The sequence below is a fragment of the Syngnathoides biaculeatus genome, chromosome 7 (assembly GCF_019802595.1).
Source record: "Syngnathoides biaculeatus isolate LvHL_M chromosome 7, ASM1980259v1, whole genome shotgun sequence".
NCBI lineage: Eukaryota > Metazoa > Chordata > Actinopteri > Syngnathiformes > Syngnathidae > Syngnathoides > Syngnathoides biaculeatus.
In genome coordinates, this window is record NC_084646.1 from 5,279,146 (window position 1) to 5,297,921 (window position 18,776).

An 18,776-nucleotide genomic window follows, 5' to 3' on the forward strand; every position below is an offset into this window, starting at 1 on the left:
AAATGTCTCGTGTTTCAATGTGGACACTTGCAACTTTTACACAGTTGTGGCGTATTTATGTACCAAATGGTATTTCCTTTACAAATGTAGTGGGTGAGACTTATAATCAGGTGCGCTCTGTAGGCCGGCGATTACGGTACACACCTTCCGAAAGCTTCCTTTCCTCAAAGCGACATCAGTCGAAACACAACCCGGTACGATCTGTTTATTGTCATTATTTGTTGCCAATAAATACACATTAAAGTGCATAAAAAATGCTAACAGCAACTCCATGCAATGCATAACGCGATCAATCTGAAGTACACACAAAGGACAAAACTCATTTTGGTACAACATCTCAACATTTGCATGTGGTTATTAGGCCCTTGGGAGTGTGTGCGCGCACCTGTGTGGCTGTGTTGTGTACCCTCATCTAGTTTTACACACATTATAATAGTTTACATGACTAGCATGCCACTATTTTTTTGCATGTAGTTGTCACGTATAGCAATGTCTACACTACAGCATCAGAGGAAAAAATAAAAATGCTGATGCTGCAAATTTGGCCCAGTATGCTGAGAGGCCCGCGTGACAAAAATATCAGTAAAGGGTTGTAAGTGTTTAAAGTACACATTATTATTATGAGTTGCGTGTAAAATGATATAAAGGTGTACTACGGGTACAAAAACATAAATAAAGAAGCAATTCCGGGATGATAGACAAAATAGATCCTGTAAAGCCGTTCCAGCCCCACAATGCACTATTTCTGGCCTGTGTAACTTGGCCACTAGGGCGCAGTATAATACAGATATAACACATTGAACAGCTGACTCAATACACTGCAGTAATTGTTCTTTGCAGAGGATAAAGAATACATGCCTGTGTGTATTTTTATATTCTTGGTCTACACTGTTTGTGTTCAAATATGCTTCAACGGTTATGATATTGTTGAATGCAATATGCAATATTGATGCTACTAATAATGAACTTGTCAATAGCATTTTTGCATTCTGAACCAGAATTAACGTCGAAAAAATCATAAGTCAGGTCACTTGTTAGTAAAGGTTCCACTGTAACGAGAAAAGTCATTCTATGCACGTACATTCCTCGTGTGTTTTTGACTAAATTTTGATTCTGATGAAAATAGAGACCAAAAAAATGTCAGAAGTACATGTGTGATAATCAAATCATTTTTATTTCATGAGAACCATTTACTGCTGGTGATATTTTTGCATTTTTTTAAAAAAGGATTTGAACATATTTGTATGGTTAAAAAAAAGATGAAAATAATATAATAATAATTTAATTACCATGTTTCTACTTATTTGTTGATTACTCTCACGAGGAACATTTTTCTTGTACTATTACTGTCAAAAATAATGTTTTTAATTTTAATTTCTTATGACATGTAATGATAAAAAAGAAATCTGTGACAATTTGTGATACAATTTTAAAAGACCCAGGCCACAACCATAATAATGTTATATATCAAATATATTTTTGACCGACAGTATAAAAAAGTTATATTATTTTTTCCATTAATTTTAATGTTGAATGTGGTATTCAGAGGTAATTAAAGACAGCACAAAGTACTTTTGTTTATATAATCAATTATTATTATTGATTTGCTGCTGCTTATTTGTTACAATTTTCCAGATCAAATTTTATTCCTTATTTTTTTGGGCCAAAATTATGTTTTGGCGCCACCTGTTGCTTTTGACATGCATTTCACATCGCATAAAGCACAATTATGTGCACACAATTTTTTTTTAAATTTACCCCGGTTAGTTTTAAACAGATAAAAAAAAAAAAAAAAAAAAAACAATAGACATGGTCTAAATTTGTTCTGTTGGCCTTATTACTTTTTTTAATTTAAAAAAAAATGTGGGCTGATTAAAGTGTCGAGAGGGTCACCATGACCCCGTGAATATTGTTGGTAAAAAAAAAAATAAAATAAAACGAGAACAGATGGATGAACTAAAAACAACAGGAAGGCAACAGTGCATTATCTGAAATAAGAGGATTCAACTTGAGCAGACGTTCCTCCATATTTTACATTCATAAAAATAATGTTATGCTATGTGATAAACCCGTCACACACAAACACACACGCAGACGTTAAGTAGTCATTTGCATTTGTTTAAGGCAACCGGACGAAGGTTTGTGTGGAGTGTAAAACAGACACACCCCATCTCACAGTGCTCATTCAAAATTACATTTTCAAAAAAAATGTCAAGTGAACCCCAGCTGATTTACAGTTTCGCTAGTTGACTTCCACTTTGTTGCCATCTTGTGGCATCTACAGGAAATTACTGTAATTTCCGGTTTACAAGCCGCGACTTTTTTTCCACAAGCTCTCATTCATGCGGTGATGTGGCGCTAGCGTTAGCGCGGCGTTAGCGCACCGTTAGCGCACGTGGTTATAAACCTCTGTAGCATTAGCGCAGCGCTAGCGTTAAACTCTTTCTCTGTACTGAGGATTATAACCAGGTGCGCTTTGTAGGCCGGGAATTACGGGACAAACTTATTTGTATTGTTCTATTATTCACGATTTGCATTAGCAAGGCGACGCTGAACGTGTCCGCATAAATGAAAGGTTGGTGCTCTCAACTTGTCTTTCAAAAGTTTAATTACTTCTCGTACATGTCCAGGCTTGGAGGAAAGACATTTCAACAACAACCGCCCATTTTTTTTTTTTTTTTTTTTCATAAAATTGACAGCGCATGTGAAAGCTCGCTGCAACTCTCCTGTCTGATTGTTTGTTGTAATAACATTCTGCGGGCAAGCAGCCGTTACTCGCTTACGTCGTTATTTTGGCCACGGGGCTGGTGGCGCACCTCACTTGACCTCGATTCAAAAAGCATCGAAGGAGAAACTCTGAAGAACGAAGCGAAGAGAAGAATATCTACCATGAGGTAAAGCGATACAATGTAGCGTGCTACGTTAGCTTCTAGCTAGTTATGCCTTGATGTTGTACACAATTTGATTTTATGACCATAATTTCCGGCCTGTAAACCGCAATTTTTTTCACACGCTTTCAACACTGCGGTTTATGTGCTGATGCGGCTAATTTGTGCATTTTTTTTCTAACGGCCGCAATGGGGCACTTGAGTGGAAAAGGTAGAATATACATATATGCTGTGGAATATATGTGCCGTGGAAGTGACTTTTACTGGTACATATATTTTTTTTAACAGACCCTGTTAGCGCTGTGCTAGTGTGTTGGCTCCTGTGTTACTGCCGTGCCTCAGATTTTTACCGGTATATTTTTTTAACCGGCCTTGTTAGTGGCACGCTAGCGTTAGCGCCGTGCTAGCGTGTTGGCTCCCGTGTTACTGCCGTGTCTCAGTGATTTTTACCAGTATGTTTTTTTTTAACCAGCCTTGTTAGTGCCACGCTAGCGTTAGCACTGCACTAGTGTGTTTCTGCTGTGTCTCAGTGATTTTTACCGGTATGTTTTTTTTTTAACCGGCCCCGTTGGCACCATGCTAGCGTTAGCGCCACGCTAGTGTGTTGGCTCCTGTGTTACTGCCGTGTCTCTGTGATTTTTACCAGTGTTTTTTTTTAACCGGCCCTGTTATCGCCATGCTAGCGTTAGCGCCACGCTAATGTGTTACTGCTGTGTTACTGTTGTGTTACTGCCGTGTTTCAGTGATTTTTACCGGTATGTTTTTTTTTTTTTTTTTTTAACTGGCCCTGTTCGCGCCGCGCTAGCGTGTTGCTGCTGTGTTACTGCCGTGTCTCAGTGATTTAGGTACGTTCTTTTTTAAACCAGCCCTGTTGGTGCTGTGCTAACATGTTGCTACTCTGTAGCTGCCGCAAATGTACTGGGTGAGCCTTATAAACAGGTGCGCCCTGTAGGCCGGAAATTACGGCATATACACATGTTTATAATTCAAGTTGAACGAGTGTTCAATTATTCCCAAACACTGGTTTCTACCCAAGTTGCTTTTTCCACTATTGGGTTTGAGCTGCGTGGCAGTTGAACAACGACATGCACCTCATTCTTCATTCAAGTTAAAAAAAAAAAATGCTTTATTGTTTCTAAACGTGAGCTTCCAGCTTTTCATTTGTCGATTTGATTAGAACTTTCTTCCTAAACCCCCCGCGAACAGCTGGGGTTCACTCTACATTTTGATTTGATTTTACACTCGCTTGAGTTACTGTTCAAGTAACTCGCAACTGTTCAAATGTTACTTAAAACATTGTTGTGAAAGGTTTTCAGATGGCTTGGGAGGTTCCCGCTATTCGGTGTGGGCTACTCACGCAGAGCAATCGGCCAACGAGATGGTGCGTGTCCGTGCCGTGTCATAAATGCACCGCCAGTCGGTACCGAGCAGAACGTTCGACTGTCCTGCTGCGCTATGAGGTCTGCTCTCATTTCAATCAGAATAAAATGCCTTTAAATAATGCGATCGATGCCTTAAAAATAAACATTTCTCCAGAAAAATAAATAGCAATCTGAATAATAATAAGAAGAATGCTGATAATATTCATCTAAAAGGTGATTTTGTTTCTTCAGCTACATCGTGCGACTGTGATATAAATATAGTATACATGGATAACAGCCTTTTTCATCTAGATGCAGAAAGCTATGTGCTCCCGCGAGACTCCAAACTGACCTCTGATCGGCATCAGGACGAAGCGTTCCAGCAGTTGAAAACGGGATTGTGAGTAATTTTTTTCACCTTTGCCATTTTGCCGAGCGAAGATTTTCTGGTTCCCCCTCTGTCCTGTCCCGGTATCGGGTTGCTTTTGGCGCCAAGTCCCAGATTGTCTTCCTGACTCCTTCTTGACCGTCCACTCCTCTCAGCGGGCCAGCGTGGTGATCAGACTGGCGCACATCTCGAAGAAGTCCATGGTGTGCGAGCCCTGGCGCGGGGCGAGAGCGGGCGAACTGCCGCACAGCGAACCCGGCAGGGATGAGCTGAGCGGAGGCATTTCGCCGACCTGGCTCGCCGAGTCGATGCTGAGGCGCTGCCGGTAGAGGCCCGCCGTCGAGCCGGACCGCTGGGGGGTGGACGAGCCCGACTTGAAGCCCATCGGCTCGATGTCATCTATAGCGCAGAGGACAGGGTCGGTCAGTTATGTTTCGATACGTTTATGTGGTAATATCAGGTGGCAGCCCTGACAAGTAATGTTTCCCAAGTTTTGCGCTCGTCACCAACCGTCGATGCTCTTGAAGTCGAGGAGGTAGGACCTGTTGTCCACTTGGTAGAGCTGCAGGCTCATTTTCACCAAGTTGCCCGTCACTGGGTTTTTCCTGCGCACTCGCAGATGGTACGGGTTCACCACCTAGTGCACAGGTCCAGTTTTATCATGATGGGGTGGGCAACGTATGGCTCCCATATCTCAAGACATGTGTAATGCTTGTTGAATGAATACAGCCATTTCTTTCCAGATTGACAGATTTGATTTCAATATTTTTGAATTTAAAGGGGAAATCCAGTGGTTTGCACGAACAATGTGTCCAATAAGTCATATAATACGTTCCCTATTTTGACAATGTGATGCTAAACCCTCTCTCATTTAATAGTGTTTTGAGAAGATTATTATCGACAATAAGGAATTTTCAGGGACGCTGCCATTTTCGCGTGGATGGTTCTTCGGACGGGAATGACGCAGAGTCTGACGAGCGAGCGGAGGCGGGGGCCTTTAGCCAAGCTTCGGCCACGGACGCCGGAGCTCGGCTCACGGCCTCCCCGGACCCCGAAGCTTGCGGCCCACCGCCGGAGCTCGCTCGTCAGACTCCGCGTCTTTCCCGTCCGAAGAACCATCCGCGGCTGCCGGCCCGGAGCTCCGGGGGCATTTGTTGACGCATTTATGTCGCTCGTAGGCCTCCGAGTTGTCAGACTATGCATCATTCCGCCCGAAGAACCATCCGAATATTCAACATTAATTACAGCCACAGGTTCCACTCTGTATGGAAGGATACCTCCGTCTTCTCGATCAACCAATACTTCTATTTCTTCATAAGATGAAGATAAATCCGAGAAATCAGCACTGGGTATGAATGGTGTCCCAGGTAATCGAGCGTTAGGAATGGCAAGTAACACGTCACATCCGTCCAAGTAGGTTATGTGACTCGCAAAAAATGGCAGCGCCCCGGAAAATTCGTAATTGTCGATATAATCTTTTCAAAACACTGTTGAATGAGAGAGGATTTAACATCACATTGTCAAAATAGGGTACATATTACATGACTTATTCGATACATCGTTCGTGCAAAGCACTGGATTTCTCCTTTAAGTACCTCGTCATTGGCCACTGGTGTGTCTTCAAATCAAATATGTCACAAAAAATGGCTACATGACCACTCACCTTCCAATCAAAGCCCAGATGTTTCATGGCCCTGTAAACCTCGGCCATGATGTCATAGGGCCGGCTCTGGCTCCGGATGCCCAGGTGCCACTTGGCCTTCTTGACGGCGAGCGGCTTGGGTCGGGTGGTGTTGAGGGCGTCCAGGGGGCAGCGCGCCTTGGGGCTGTCGGCCAGCAGCGGCGGCATCCGCTCCGGGTGCGGCTTGACGCCCGGCGGCAGCGGCATGCCCTCCTCGATGAACGACCCCTGCGGCGGGCTGGAGGCCAGGTAGAACTCGCTGGCCTGCGTCATGATGCGCCGGTTGTCGATGATGAGGTGATAGGCCACCGCAAGCTGGTCCTGCGTGGATAAGGCGACGAGGAACATCAAGATTGGAACAAGCGCTACATAGCGTAGTAAACTACTGTAATTTCTGGCCTACTTTTTTCCACACGCTTTCAACCCTGCGGTTTATCTGGTGATGCGGCTAATTTGTGCATATTCTAACAGCCACAAGGGGGCACTCGGGCGGAAACGGCAAGAATGAGACCTGGAATATATGTGCTGAGGAAGTGACTATTACCGGCCCTGTTAGTGCTGCGCGAGCATTAGTGCCGTGCTAGCAAGTTGCTGCTGTGTTACTGGCGTGTCTCAGTGACATTTACCGGTAAGTTTTATTTGAACTGTCCCTGTTAGCACAATCGTGGCGCTAATGTTAGTCCTAGCTCGAGCGTGGCACTGGCGTTAAAGCTAGCATTAGCGCCACGCTAGCGTTAAACTCTGTGTACCATCTTTCTTTGTAAATATCTCGTGTTTCAAAGTGGGTACTTGCGGCTTTTACACGGCTGTGGCGTATGTATGTACCAAATGGTATTTCCTTTACAAATGTACTCGGTGAAGCTTGTAACCAGGTGTGCTCTGAAGGCCGGGAATTACGGTAGTTCAATATACAAAAACTCCATACACAGAAACATTTTGTAATTTTTAGAGAGGTTTTAGTTAGGTCTCTTTACGTTCCAATATCTTTTCCATCACCTTTTAAGTTTTACTTATTGAATTGACAAAATTCAAATGTATCGTACATTTTTTTTGTAAAATAACGCTTTAGATTGTACAAGTTGACTCATGGTGAAAGTTTTGACGGTGTCAATTTTCAACGTCCATAGATGATGGGGAATAAATGCCGACTGTATCTGTCTGGCTGATACCTGCGGATCCCCGCTGAAGAGGCTGGAGACCACCTCGGACTCGTTGCACTCAAACTTGTCGCACACTTCTTTGACGGCCTCCTCGTCCAAGACCGTGGTATCGTACGACGGGTCCTCCGGGAACAGGTAGCCCGGCAGATCCTGTTTGAACCACTCGTGCTCCCTGAGAGGAGGACAAATCTGGTCACGTTGTGTGCGTATTTATTCATGTTGAAAAGACACTGAATCAACTAATATTGTAAGCACCCGTTCACACTCAAATTCAAACCTATGGACAATTTAGACATTTTGCCACCCCTGCATTGGGCTCTCCACCTGATGTCCTTGATGGTGGCTCTCTTCAGGGGGTCCACCTGCAGCATGTGCATCAGCAGCGAGGCCACCGAGCGCGTCAGGCACTCGGGGATGTAGAACACGCCGCCTCGGATCTTTTTGAACAGCGTGGGCACGTGTTCGTCATCGAAGGGCAGCGTGCCGCACAGCAGCGCGTAAAGGATCACGCCGCAGCTCCAGATGTCCACCTCCGGGCCCGCGTACAGCCTGGTAACAAGGCATTGAGTGTACGTCCTTACTTACGTTGCAGTGAAGAAAATAAGTATTTGAACACCCTGCTATATTGCAAGTTCTCCCACTTAGAAATCATGGAGGGGTCTGAAATTTTCACCGCAATTTCTCCGTAGCCTTTTCCAGCCGTGTGGAGTTGTACAATTTTTGTCTCTGGTGTCTTTGGACAGCTCTTTGGTCTCGGCCATGTTACAAGTTTGTGTCTTACTGATTTTTACTGGGCGGACAGGCGTCTTTATGCAGACCTCACACAGGTCCATCTGATTCAGAATAATACATGGAGTGAAGGTGGACTTTTCAAGGCGGACTAACCGGTCTTTGAGGGTCAGAATTCTAGCTGATAAGCAGGTGTTCAAATACTTATTTGCAGCTGTATCGCACAAATAAATCGTTAAAAAATACATTGTGATTTCTGGATTGTTCTTGATCTTTCTCACAGTGGACACGCACCTATGATGAAAATTTCAGACCCCTCTATGATTTCTAAGTGGGAGAACTTGCAGGGTGTTCAAATACTTATTTTCTTTACTGCATGTCAGCAAATAACTAAGACAGGTCAAGAGCATTATTTACAGCCTTTTTCAGTTTTTAATTAAGTCGGTGGTTCTTATAGGCAGGTCCCTCAGCCACTGAGGGGTCACATCTTTGGGGGTAAGTTGCCCAGAACAACTGGTCATAATTAATTATGTTGTATTATTTAAAAGTGCGAGAACCCCTTGAAACAACTCACTGAGAACAATTAATGGTGGAAATAACGCGCACGCAGTGACACACCTTCCCGAAATGACTTCTGGGGCGGCGTAGTTGGGCGAACCACAGCTAGTCCTCAGGAACTCGCCGTCAGACATCATGTTCGACAGACCTGTTGGCAGGATGAAACGCACACGATTGAGAACATATCTCACAAAGCCGCCTTGAGGAGCAGTCCTAAAATGTCAGCTTCTACAAAGACAACAAGGTTGAGTGACGACACCGCCAGAAAGTAAGTCATCGATCGTTGTGATTGTGGAACCTACGGTGACAGAAACGCAAGAGAGATTGGACACCTGGCCCCATACAGTATATCTATGGACAAACATCGACTTCAATTTTTTTTTTCTGTCTTCAAAATTCCAGAATAAGTTGAGGATTTTGCATCACTTTCTTCAAAGTCATAACTGTCATTAGTATTTGATTCCTTGATATCCTTCCGTAAGCAGGAATTTTGGCAACAACACTGTACTGGAGTATCTGAGCCATTTTTTTCGGCCACCTTGCTCGTACATGGCTTTTCAGATCTGGGCACAAGTTTTAAATAGGATTGCGATCGTGGCTTTGCGCTGACCACTCCAAAACACTGATTTTAGTATTCTTAAGATGCTTTGTAACCAGATTGGCGATGTGCTATCTCTGACCTGAGAGGTACTATATGATGGCTTGAGCCACTGAAGATTCCCAGGTTGTATAATGTAATATTTTGAACAGCTGAACGTGGGACTTTCAGACATCTGGAAATTGCACCCAAGGATGAACCAGACTTGTTCAAGTCCATAATTCCCTTCCTGATAAATTAGCTGATTTCACTTCTATGATGTTACACAAAGAAGCCACTATTTGTTAACAAACAATTTTAAACACTTTCTAGAAGTCATTCCTGTTGGTGTAGCAAGGTTTCGATTAACATACTGTAAATACAGTACTTCCTGAAAAGTAAGCATTACTTTGTTAAAGGCAATACTTTTGACACAGGCTTGTGAGTGTACGAGGTGAAAGAGCACGCTGATATCTTTATCTCCCGTTTACCCGCCAAGTCTCTAAGCTCCGAGCAACAAAGCTCACCTAATGAGATGACACTCCCTGTGCCTGTCAGGGCCTTCGGCTAACACCCGGACACCAGACGCCCCGCTACGTGCTGACCTTCCCCTTATCTTTCATCCCCGGTGTCCTTAACGCTCCCGCAAACTGCTTGCCAATCTGCTCTCTCGGCTCACCAACAAAACGCACCCCCTGAGAGTCTGCCCCGGGCCCACCCCTAGTTCCCTTCCTATCGGGTGACACTGGGCCTCAAGGCGTCTTGCCAGAGCTAATATGAGACCTGCCCATTGCTAGGTAACCCTTCACACCCCTGCTGCGGACATGGGTCTTTTGGAAACTGTATTGACCCTCTTTGTGGTCAGATGCAGGGAATTTGTATAGGCTGTAAGTCAGAAGAAACAAACTACTTGAACATAAAGCTATAAGTTAGTTGTGTGAATGGCAACAGGTGGATAAAACGTTACAGCCTCGAAGAATTTTGCTGATCTTTTGGGGGAACCGACTGGAAAATGGACATGGGCTGCTCTTCGTTATTTGCTGAAAAACTCTCCCAATTACTTTTTTGTGCTCACGTTAAAAGCATGTATGATTTCAAAATGTTGCTTTTTTTTTTTTTGCCACGTTGTGGCCAAGGAACTTTGTTTGAAATGAGGGGAGGAGCTTCATTTATTCAGGCCGTAGCCTTCTCTCATCGAAAAAGTGTTTTGCTCACTTTTCTTGTAATCTATTGGCATCCATTACCGTAATTTCTCAAGTATAATGCGTCCTGAAGAATAATGCGCACCCCAAAAGTTGACCTAAAAAAAATATCAGGAAAACCCTTCTACCAATGTACAATGCGCACCACCAATTTGCCACTACCCATATGCTCACAAAATTTGGAATGATCTGTATTTATATTTGTTAGGTTTGTACTTGTATTGTTTTAAAAAAAAAAAAAAAAAACTGTCCGTACAACAATCATTAATAATATTGCGTGTAATTTTTTGTCTTAGTTTAAAAAAAATTGAGCAGTTGTTTCTGATCTTTGGTGCGGTAGCAACAAGCATGCTACGCTAACAATCGTAAAATGCAAGCTCCCGGAGGAGCTCTGAGTGCTCAAGTTGGGGGCGCACGTTACCGTAATACATATAAATGTGTAACACATGACATCAAATATCATATCGAAATATATATGTATAAATTTTTTAACACGCTATGTACCTGTATACGACTATGCAACGTGATTGTATTTTTTAGTTTTCATCTATACCTAAATATAATGCGCTCTATTAACTTTTCGAAAATATTTTGGGAAAAAATTGCGCATTATTTTCGTGAAATTACGGTACTTGGGAATTTTCGTTATTTGCGATCGGGCTTGGTGCCATCGTCCCTGCCTATAGCAAGAGTTTCGCTGCGTACATCCTGCCTAGTAGCCTGCTACTAAAAGTCAAAATCCTAATGAGACGGTCTCCTGTCAAGGAGAGACCGCTATTCTGTCTGTGTTTGGGAAGGAGGTCCTGTATTATGGCCGGTTGACCACACCTAGCGACATGAAATGTTGCCATTTTAAATGTCTTTCGCTGACAAAGTTGACCTTGGACAAACTGGCTAGCTTGAAGGATTTCCGCTCAGGAAACCTTACCGAAGTCAGCGATCTTGGCGTTCTTGCTGGCATCCAACAGGACGTTCTCGGGCTTGAGGTCTCTGTGGACCACCATGTGTCGGTGGCAGTAGTCTACGGCCGAGATAATCTGCTGGAAAAGGCGGCGGGCCTCCGTGTCCTCCACCTGGCAGATGAAGGAGAAGGGAAACAAAGAAAGGAAGAGGGGTTTACCAAGTGTTATTTAGAATTGATTATCACGTTTGGGTTCGGCTTATAGGATTTCTTTTAGTGTCAATGTAAACAAAGGCTCGTTATCTTAAAAAAGGTGGAAAAATCCACATTCTACCTTAAGTGTCCTTCCAGTGAATAAGTAAATCAACTCTCACCCGTCCATGTTTACAGATGTAGTCAAAGAGCTCTCCGCCAGACACATACTCCATGACCATGAAGAAATCTGTTGGCGTGCTTATCACTTGGTATCTGAAACACAAACGCATCATTCGACCTCACGTCGTGAGCCTATCAGGTCTATAAAACCGGAAACGTTTTGATACAAGGCTCCCCGTCTGGTCACAAAACAAAGAGAGAGGCAAGGCCAGTGACACGCTACAGTGAAGAAAATAAGTATTTGAACACCCTGCTATATCGCAAGTTCTCCCGCTTAGAAATCATGGAGGAGGTCTGAAATTTTCATCGTAGGTGCTTGTCCACTGTGAGAGAGATCATCGGAAAAAAAAATCCAGAAATCGCAACGTATGATTTATTTAAATTTATTCGTGTGATACAGCTGCAAATAAGTATTCAAACACCTGTCTATTAGCTAGAATTGTGACCCTCAAAGACCTGTTAGTCCGCCTTTAAAAGTCCACCTCCACTCCGTGTATTATCCTGAATCAGATGCACCTGTCTGAGGTTGTTAGCTGCATAAAGACAACCTGTCCACCCCATCCTATCAGTAAGACTTGTAACTTGTAACATGGCCAAGACCAAAGAGCTCTCCAAAGACACCAGAGACAAAATTGTACAACTCCACACGGCTGGAAAGGGCTACGGAGAAATTGCCGATCAGCTTGGTGGAAAAAAGGTCCACTGGTGGAGCGATCGTTAGAAAATGGAAGAAGCTAAACATGATGGTCAATCTCAATTGGAGTGGAACCCCAGGCAAAATATCACTTCGTGGGGTCTCAATGATCCTTAGAAAAGTGAGGGAATCACCCCAGGACTACACGACAGGAGTTGGTCAATGACCTGAAAAGAGCTGGGACCGCCGTTTCCAAGGTGACTGTTGGTAAAACACTACGACATCATGGTTTGAAATCATGCATGGCGCCAAAGGTTCCCCAGTTTAAACCAGCACACGTCAAGGCCTGTCTTAAGTTTGTCAATGACCATTCGGATGATACAGAGGAGTCATGGGAGAATGTTTTGTGGTCAGATGAGCCCAAAATGGAACTTTTTGTTTTTGTTTAGGGGAAGACGAATGATGAGTTCCATCCCAAGAACACCGTCCCTACTGTGAACCATGGGGGTGGTAGCATCATGCTTTGGTGGTGTTTTTCTGCACAAGGGACAGGACAACTGTATTAACGAGAGAATGACTGAGGCCATGTATTGTGAGATTTTGGGGAACAACCTCTTTCCCTCATTGAAGATGGGTCGTGGCTGGCTCTTTTAACATGACAATGACCCGAAGCACACAGCCAGGAAAACCAAGGAGCGGCTCCATAAGAAGCATATCAAGGCCCTAGCCAGTCTCCAGACCTAAAACCAAGAGAAAATCTTTGGAGGGAGCTAAAACTACGTGTTTCTCAGCGACAGCCCAGTAACCTCTCTGATCTAGAGAAGATCTGTGTGGAGGAGTGGGACAAAATCCCTCCTGCAGTGTGTGCAAACCTGGTGAAATATTAACATTGGTTTTCTCAGGTGTTCGAATCCTTATTTGCAGCTGTATCACACAAATAAATCGATAGAAAATCATACATTTCTTTTTAAATTATCTCTCTCACAGTGGACATGCACCTACGATGAAAATTTCAGACCCCTCCATGATTTCTAAGTGGGAGAACTTGCAATATAGCAGGGTGTTCAAATACTTATTTTCTTCACTGTCCATCTATTGCAGTAATGCACGGCGTGCCACCTCAAGAGTTTGCATTTCTGCGGTGTGACAGAGGGCTGACCCCCTCAGTGCGGGTCCTAAAAATAACACGGAACTTTTCTAGATCCGGTTTGCCAAGGAGAGAGAGGGAGCAGGCAAGGTCAACGGGAAAATATGAGTAGAGCCAAGACTCCTTGGTGAGGATTTAGGATCCATGCAATGAGCGCTCACTGGAATAACTTCAGCAGGCTTGTCTGAATTTGTTCTACCGTCTCTCGGCCCCTCGGGGCTGCTCGGCTGTGGTCGACAAATAGCAACAAGCACAGGAAATGCTACAACAGACCAGTTTAAAATAACAAAAACAAAAAGAGGCTCTCACAGTTTGATGATGTGCGGGTGCCTAAACAGTTTGAGATTCTGGATCTCCCGTTTGATTTTGCCCACCACATCCAGACTGCGGATCTTCTGCCTGTTCAGGATCTTCACCGCCACTTTATGGCCCGTCAACTGGTGTTCTCCAACTAAGGCAGCAAAACACAAAAACGGGTCCACCTTAAGGCTAAATCAAGGTGTACACATGTAAACAAAAATTAGAATATGTTTTTTGACTTATCAAATTCAGCAAACGCCCGATTATCTGAGGTCTCTGGCAATTGGGCATTTATCCTGTCGTTTGGTATGTACTAAGTCACTTTTTCTGTGCAGCATCTGCTTGGAAAACAGGCCGACAATGGCAAAGTAAAGTTGATATCCTGACATTTGGGCTAAATTGGTGAACTAAGAACTAAAACGAGGGCAATTTATAGTAAGATGGCACTTTTCGAAGCAGTTACATGAATGTAGTATGCTCACAAATTGGGCCTCTACGTGAAGAATACTAAAAATCTTTATAAAAGAGTGTTATGAACGTACTAATTTTTTCAGCACAAGTTTCTCTTGTGGCTCATCTAGACCAGTTTTCTTTTTTTCCCGAATATTTCAAGCTATGTCAAATGTCATTTTTAGGATAGGCTGTGGGCTGCTGAAAGTTGTACGTCGGGTCACAAAGGGCCCACGGCCCTCAGTTTAGACACCCCTGCTTTCAGCGGAAAGATTTTAATGGCTCAAACTTGTACTTTGTTTTGTAGGCATAAAAAAAAGTTACTAGTCAAAGTAGCATGGATTTGGATCTTGGGAAAGAGCAAATAGTGTGAGTCGGGCGGTCGCCTCAGAACATCGATGTTCCTCTCACCCAGGAACTCTCAGATGCTCAGGGCATTGTCACGGTAACACGGTCACCAACTGTCCTGCCACAACTCTTGCCACTTTTCATAAATGCACAAGGATCCCTTTGCAGATGTGCCGGTTGATCGTCTGCCCCACACGGATGGGGAAACCTGGACGTTTGCGTTTTTTGACACATCTCTTATGTCGATGCAGTGTAATACACCATTGAATCATAATAACAGCTGTTTTTACTATTTTGGAATACTAATTCTGCTACTCCACGGGGACAAGATGACATTTTAGATATGCAGGTTAGTCAAGTGGAGACAGGCTTTTAATGGGTTGTATTATAAATCTGTTGGATTATATTATTTATCATTTATGTGCCAAAAAAGCACCACTACTAAAGCATTAGCGCAAAAAGGTGAAAGGAGGTATGTGAACTGTTAGTTGCCAAACCACTTAACACCAACATTGTCCTTGATTGCATTTTTTTAAATTAAATTCGGTGGATTACATCTTGAATGTGTTCATCTAGTAATATAATAATGTAGTAATACTTGTTCTATAACGTAGCTACAGCTCAGCGTGAACTTAATGTCTTGTTACACTGAATTTCGACACGTTGTCGGTCACAAGGTCATGAAGTGGTCAACACTAGCTGACGTGACATCAAAATTGACGCTTTCTGTAATTTCACAGGTATTTTGTGTCTTTTCTCCACGGATTTGTAAGGCGTTTGAATGGCTAATTTAACGACGTACTCCAATTAATCTCAAACAGAAGGTGAGTTAATGACAGGCTAAACCGGTGTCCTTTAACGCAACGCGGGCGCTAGCTAGGGGGGGGGTACGACAATATATTTTCGTAAAACTTGTATACGTGTGTAATTTTTCCAATTTTATCAGAGTTGCTCTGATAGTTCAGATAAATTCACCTGCCCCCATAGATAGTCACTGATGGTGGTCGTTTTGGGGGGAGGGGGGGGTGGAAGAATTTGACTTTCAAGCCATCATATTCTCCAAGCATATTTACGCTTTGGCGATCTTACGTCACTATAGTAGCTCGACGTAGCTACGCAAAATCACTAATCATCGCTAACTTCGATTCTACACGTCCAAAAAGGGGGAGGAGGTCGGGGGGAGGCATGGGGGGGTTCAACGTCAACTACTTCCCAATCCAAACGCACGCAAACATAAAAACTCCAATGATAAGGGGCACTTAACTCTTTACTTTGCCGAAGGTCCCCACTCCGAGCGTGTCGCCGAGGATGTAATGGCCGATCTTCACCCTGCCTTCGTGCTTCTGCTGCTGCCGCTCTGCCATCTTCCCCCAAACCGCACGCCGGAGCTCCCAGAGTCAGGGGTGCGCTCGGCTCGCCTGTCAGGCAGCAGAAGGGCGCCGGGGAAGGAAGGGTGGGCCGCTCCGCGTCTTCGCTGAAAGGGAAGACGGCCGCTTCGACGGGTGACCCCGCCTCCCCCCGGTTTTAAAGGTGACCATCAGCGGACCCACCGGCGGCTGCCTTGCAAACGTTCTTGCCTTTCATGCAAGTTCACTTGCACCCTCCCTTACCCTTTAAAACAAACGCACCCCCCCCCTCAAAAAAAAAAAAATATAATTTTGGACGCATTCTGGACCAGTGTACACAAAACCAATTCACTGTCCGCACTGGTATACCCAATCCCGCGCGCAGTTCCTGTTCCAGTTCCAGTTCCAGTTCTTGAGGATTATTTAGGTTTGTGGCCACTAGATGGCAGTGTGTGCCTACACTACTACTGTAGTACCATCGTGGAAACCCTTTTTATACTTTTTTGATATTGATATCCAATATAAATTTCACTGGAACTCCAAGTAACGGTTGAGGCCCAAATACTATGTACAAATATGCTCTATCCTCACTAGAAAGACAACTCAGTCCAACATCCATCCATTTTTTTTTGCCGCTTATCCTCAAAAAGGTCGCGGGGAGCCCCACTCATAATCACACCTAGTGGCAATTTACAGTGTCCAGTTAATGTTGCATGTTTTTGGGATGTGGGAGGAAACCGCAGCGCCCGGAGAAATCCCACGCAGACACGGCGAGAACATGCAAATTTCCACACAGGGTGGTCCGGGTTCGAACCCGGGAACTGTGAGGCCAACGCTTTACCAGCTGAACTACTGTGCCGCCACCAGTAGAACAACTGTGTTTAAAACTGAAAAGAAAAAAAAACCCACTAGTTTGTGCCACGTTTGGCATACAAGTACACAATTAAACCTTACTAGTAAACTGCTGTGCACTACAACGCCTAAAAAGTGGGCACGTGTAACGAACTGGTAGCCTCTTGCACCTTCTAGTATCAACAATATACGCACTACGTAGTAGTTCTCAATAGTAACATATAAAGTAGTCGTGCAGAAATCTCATTTAATGGGCAGTTGTCAAAAAAAAAGTAAAACATGACTCATTTGATGCAGTTTTGCTAGCGCTATGAAGTTTCTTACTAGTTATGATTAAGAGCTGACGAGTGTTTGGACCTTAGACTGATTATCAAGGAAATCAAATAAATACTGTTTTGAAAACAGCTCCAATTTGCAATGTGTGGGCTCCCTCTAGTGGCACGTAAATCAATAACAGCACCGTTCGGTTGTATTTAACTTTGAAATTCAATAGAGTTGCATTTAATCTTGAATAACTGATTGTTTAAAGGCTTTTATTTTGGTATAATTTAGATTCAAGATGCATCCATCCATTTTCCCCCACTTGTCTATATCCTTCCTCCAATACAATTCCTTTACTCTCATACCCCAAACATTAAAATAAAAACGCAGGTCCATATCGATATACATCAATGTCAAAATAAATCATCTTATAATACGACCTATGTCTCATTTTTTTAATCAACATTTCGGCCTAATAAGCTACGACAGTATATTCTAAAGTTGGTCTAAAGATTGTGTGACTTGGAGTGCTAATACTTTTTTTTTTAGGGTGGTATTTGGTCGAAAATATTTAAGAATCACTTCCACAACGGGTTAATGTGTTTTAACTACAATATTACTCTATTTTTTGGTCGTTGAGTGGGTCCCAAAACGCTTTTTGTTTTGTTTTGTTTTGTTTTGTTTTGTTTCTCTCCAGATCGAAGCGCTGTGGTGCGCGTGTTATATTGAAAGCGACCACCGGGGGCGCCATTGCCACGTCTCGCTCTCCGGGATTCCTCAATCCTGGCTGGGAAGAGGACAACAACAAAAAACAAAAACAAAAAGTTTTCCATGCTGGGATGGAGACGCTTGAGGGCTGAGCCTGCTGGGGGAACTTGAGAGAGAGAGAGAGAGAGAGAGAGAGCAGGGGGGGGGGAGAAAGAGGAGGAGGAGAAGGAGGAGGAGGAGGAGGAGGAGGAGGAAGAGTAAAAGGGTGAAGATATAGGAAGGGGGTCTGTCGATGTGCGCTCCATTTCTCAATAGAACTGCAAAGTGGCGCTTGGCTGCCGTTCATTTACTAGTCGCCGGTGCGAACCCCGCAAACTCTCCACTTTCTATTTAATCCGTGTTATTAGCGTGATTATTTTTGCCCTTTTTTAAATTTTTATTCTTATTATTTTTGTATGCATTTCTTGTTCTTTCGAGAAGTGACAGTTCTGCCCGGTGTGCACGCGCGCCTGTGGGATTCGGAGCCGACGCGAGTGGACTTTGCCCAATGCAAAACTACATGTATGAGAAAGCCATGGCCCAAGAGACGAGGAACGGGGGGAGCTCGGCGTTAAACAACAACAACAGCGGCGTCGACAACACCAAGAGGAAGCTCCTTGTTGCACTGGACATCTTGTGTCTGCTACTTGGTAAGTGGACAACTTTTATGGATTCTTAAAAAACGGCTTTCCACCGGATTCGTCGCGTTTGCAACGGCTGTCAATCAAAAGCCTTATCTTTTCTGAAAGTATTGCTGGTTATCTTCCAAATTAATGTGCCGTAAACATCTTATCGTGCAACCCCAGGGCAACAGAAGCTCCAAAAAAAAAAAATTATAAATAATGCACAGTGATGTTTTCTACTGTCAACG

At 43.8% G+C, this 18,776-nt stretch overlaps 2 protein-coding genes across 5 annotated transcripts in view; one reads left to right on the top strand and one right to left on the bottom strand.

The window, feature by feature from the left end:
• Positions 1 to 4,639: 4,639 nt before the first annotated feature.
• prkaa2 (protein kinase, AMP-activated, alpha 2 catalytic subunit) lies at positions 4,640 to 16,423 on the bottom strand. The gene is made up of 10 exons (XM_061824255.1): positions 15,964 to 16,423; positions 13,911 to 14,052; positions 11,820 to 11,913; positions 11,473 to 11,617; positions 8,826 to 8,913; positions 7,803 to 8,027; positions 7,488 to 7,650; positions 6,301 to 6,639; positions 5,148 to 5,274; positions 4,640 to 5,036 (listed from the first exon to the last, which is right to left on the bottom strand). The coding sequence occupies exons 1-10, from the start codon at positions 16,061 to 16,063 to the stop codon at positions 4,789 to 4,791; spliced, it is 1,671 nt and encodes a 556-aa protein (XP_061680239.1). The 5' UTR covers positions 16,064 to 16,423; the 3' UTR covers positions 4,640 to 4,788.
• A 1,694-nt stretch (positions 16,424 to 18,117) lies between these two features.
• plpp3 (phospholipid phosphatase 3) overlaps positions 18,118 to 18,776 on the top strand; it is a 43,220-nt gene continuing 42,561 nt past the window's right edge. Inside the window, exons 1-2 of one of the 4 annotated variants that reach the window (XM_061825111.1) lie at positions 18,118 to 18,225; positions 18,344 to 18,555. In XM_061825111.1, the coding sequence (XP_061681095.1) occupies positions 18,414 to 18,555 (142 nt within the window). In that variant the 5' untranslated portion in view covers positions 18,118 to 18,225; positions 18,344 to 18,413. Of the gene's footprint in view, positions 18,556 to 18,776 lie in introns of all 4 variants that reach the window. The other 3 variants (XM_061825112.1, XM_061825110.1, XM_061825113.1) reach the window with 3 other exon arrangements.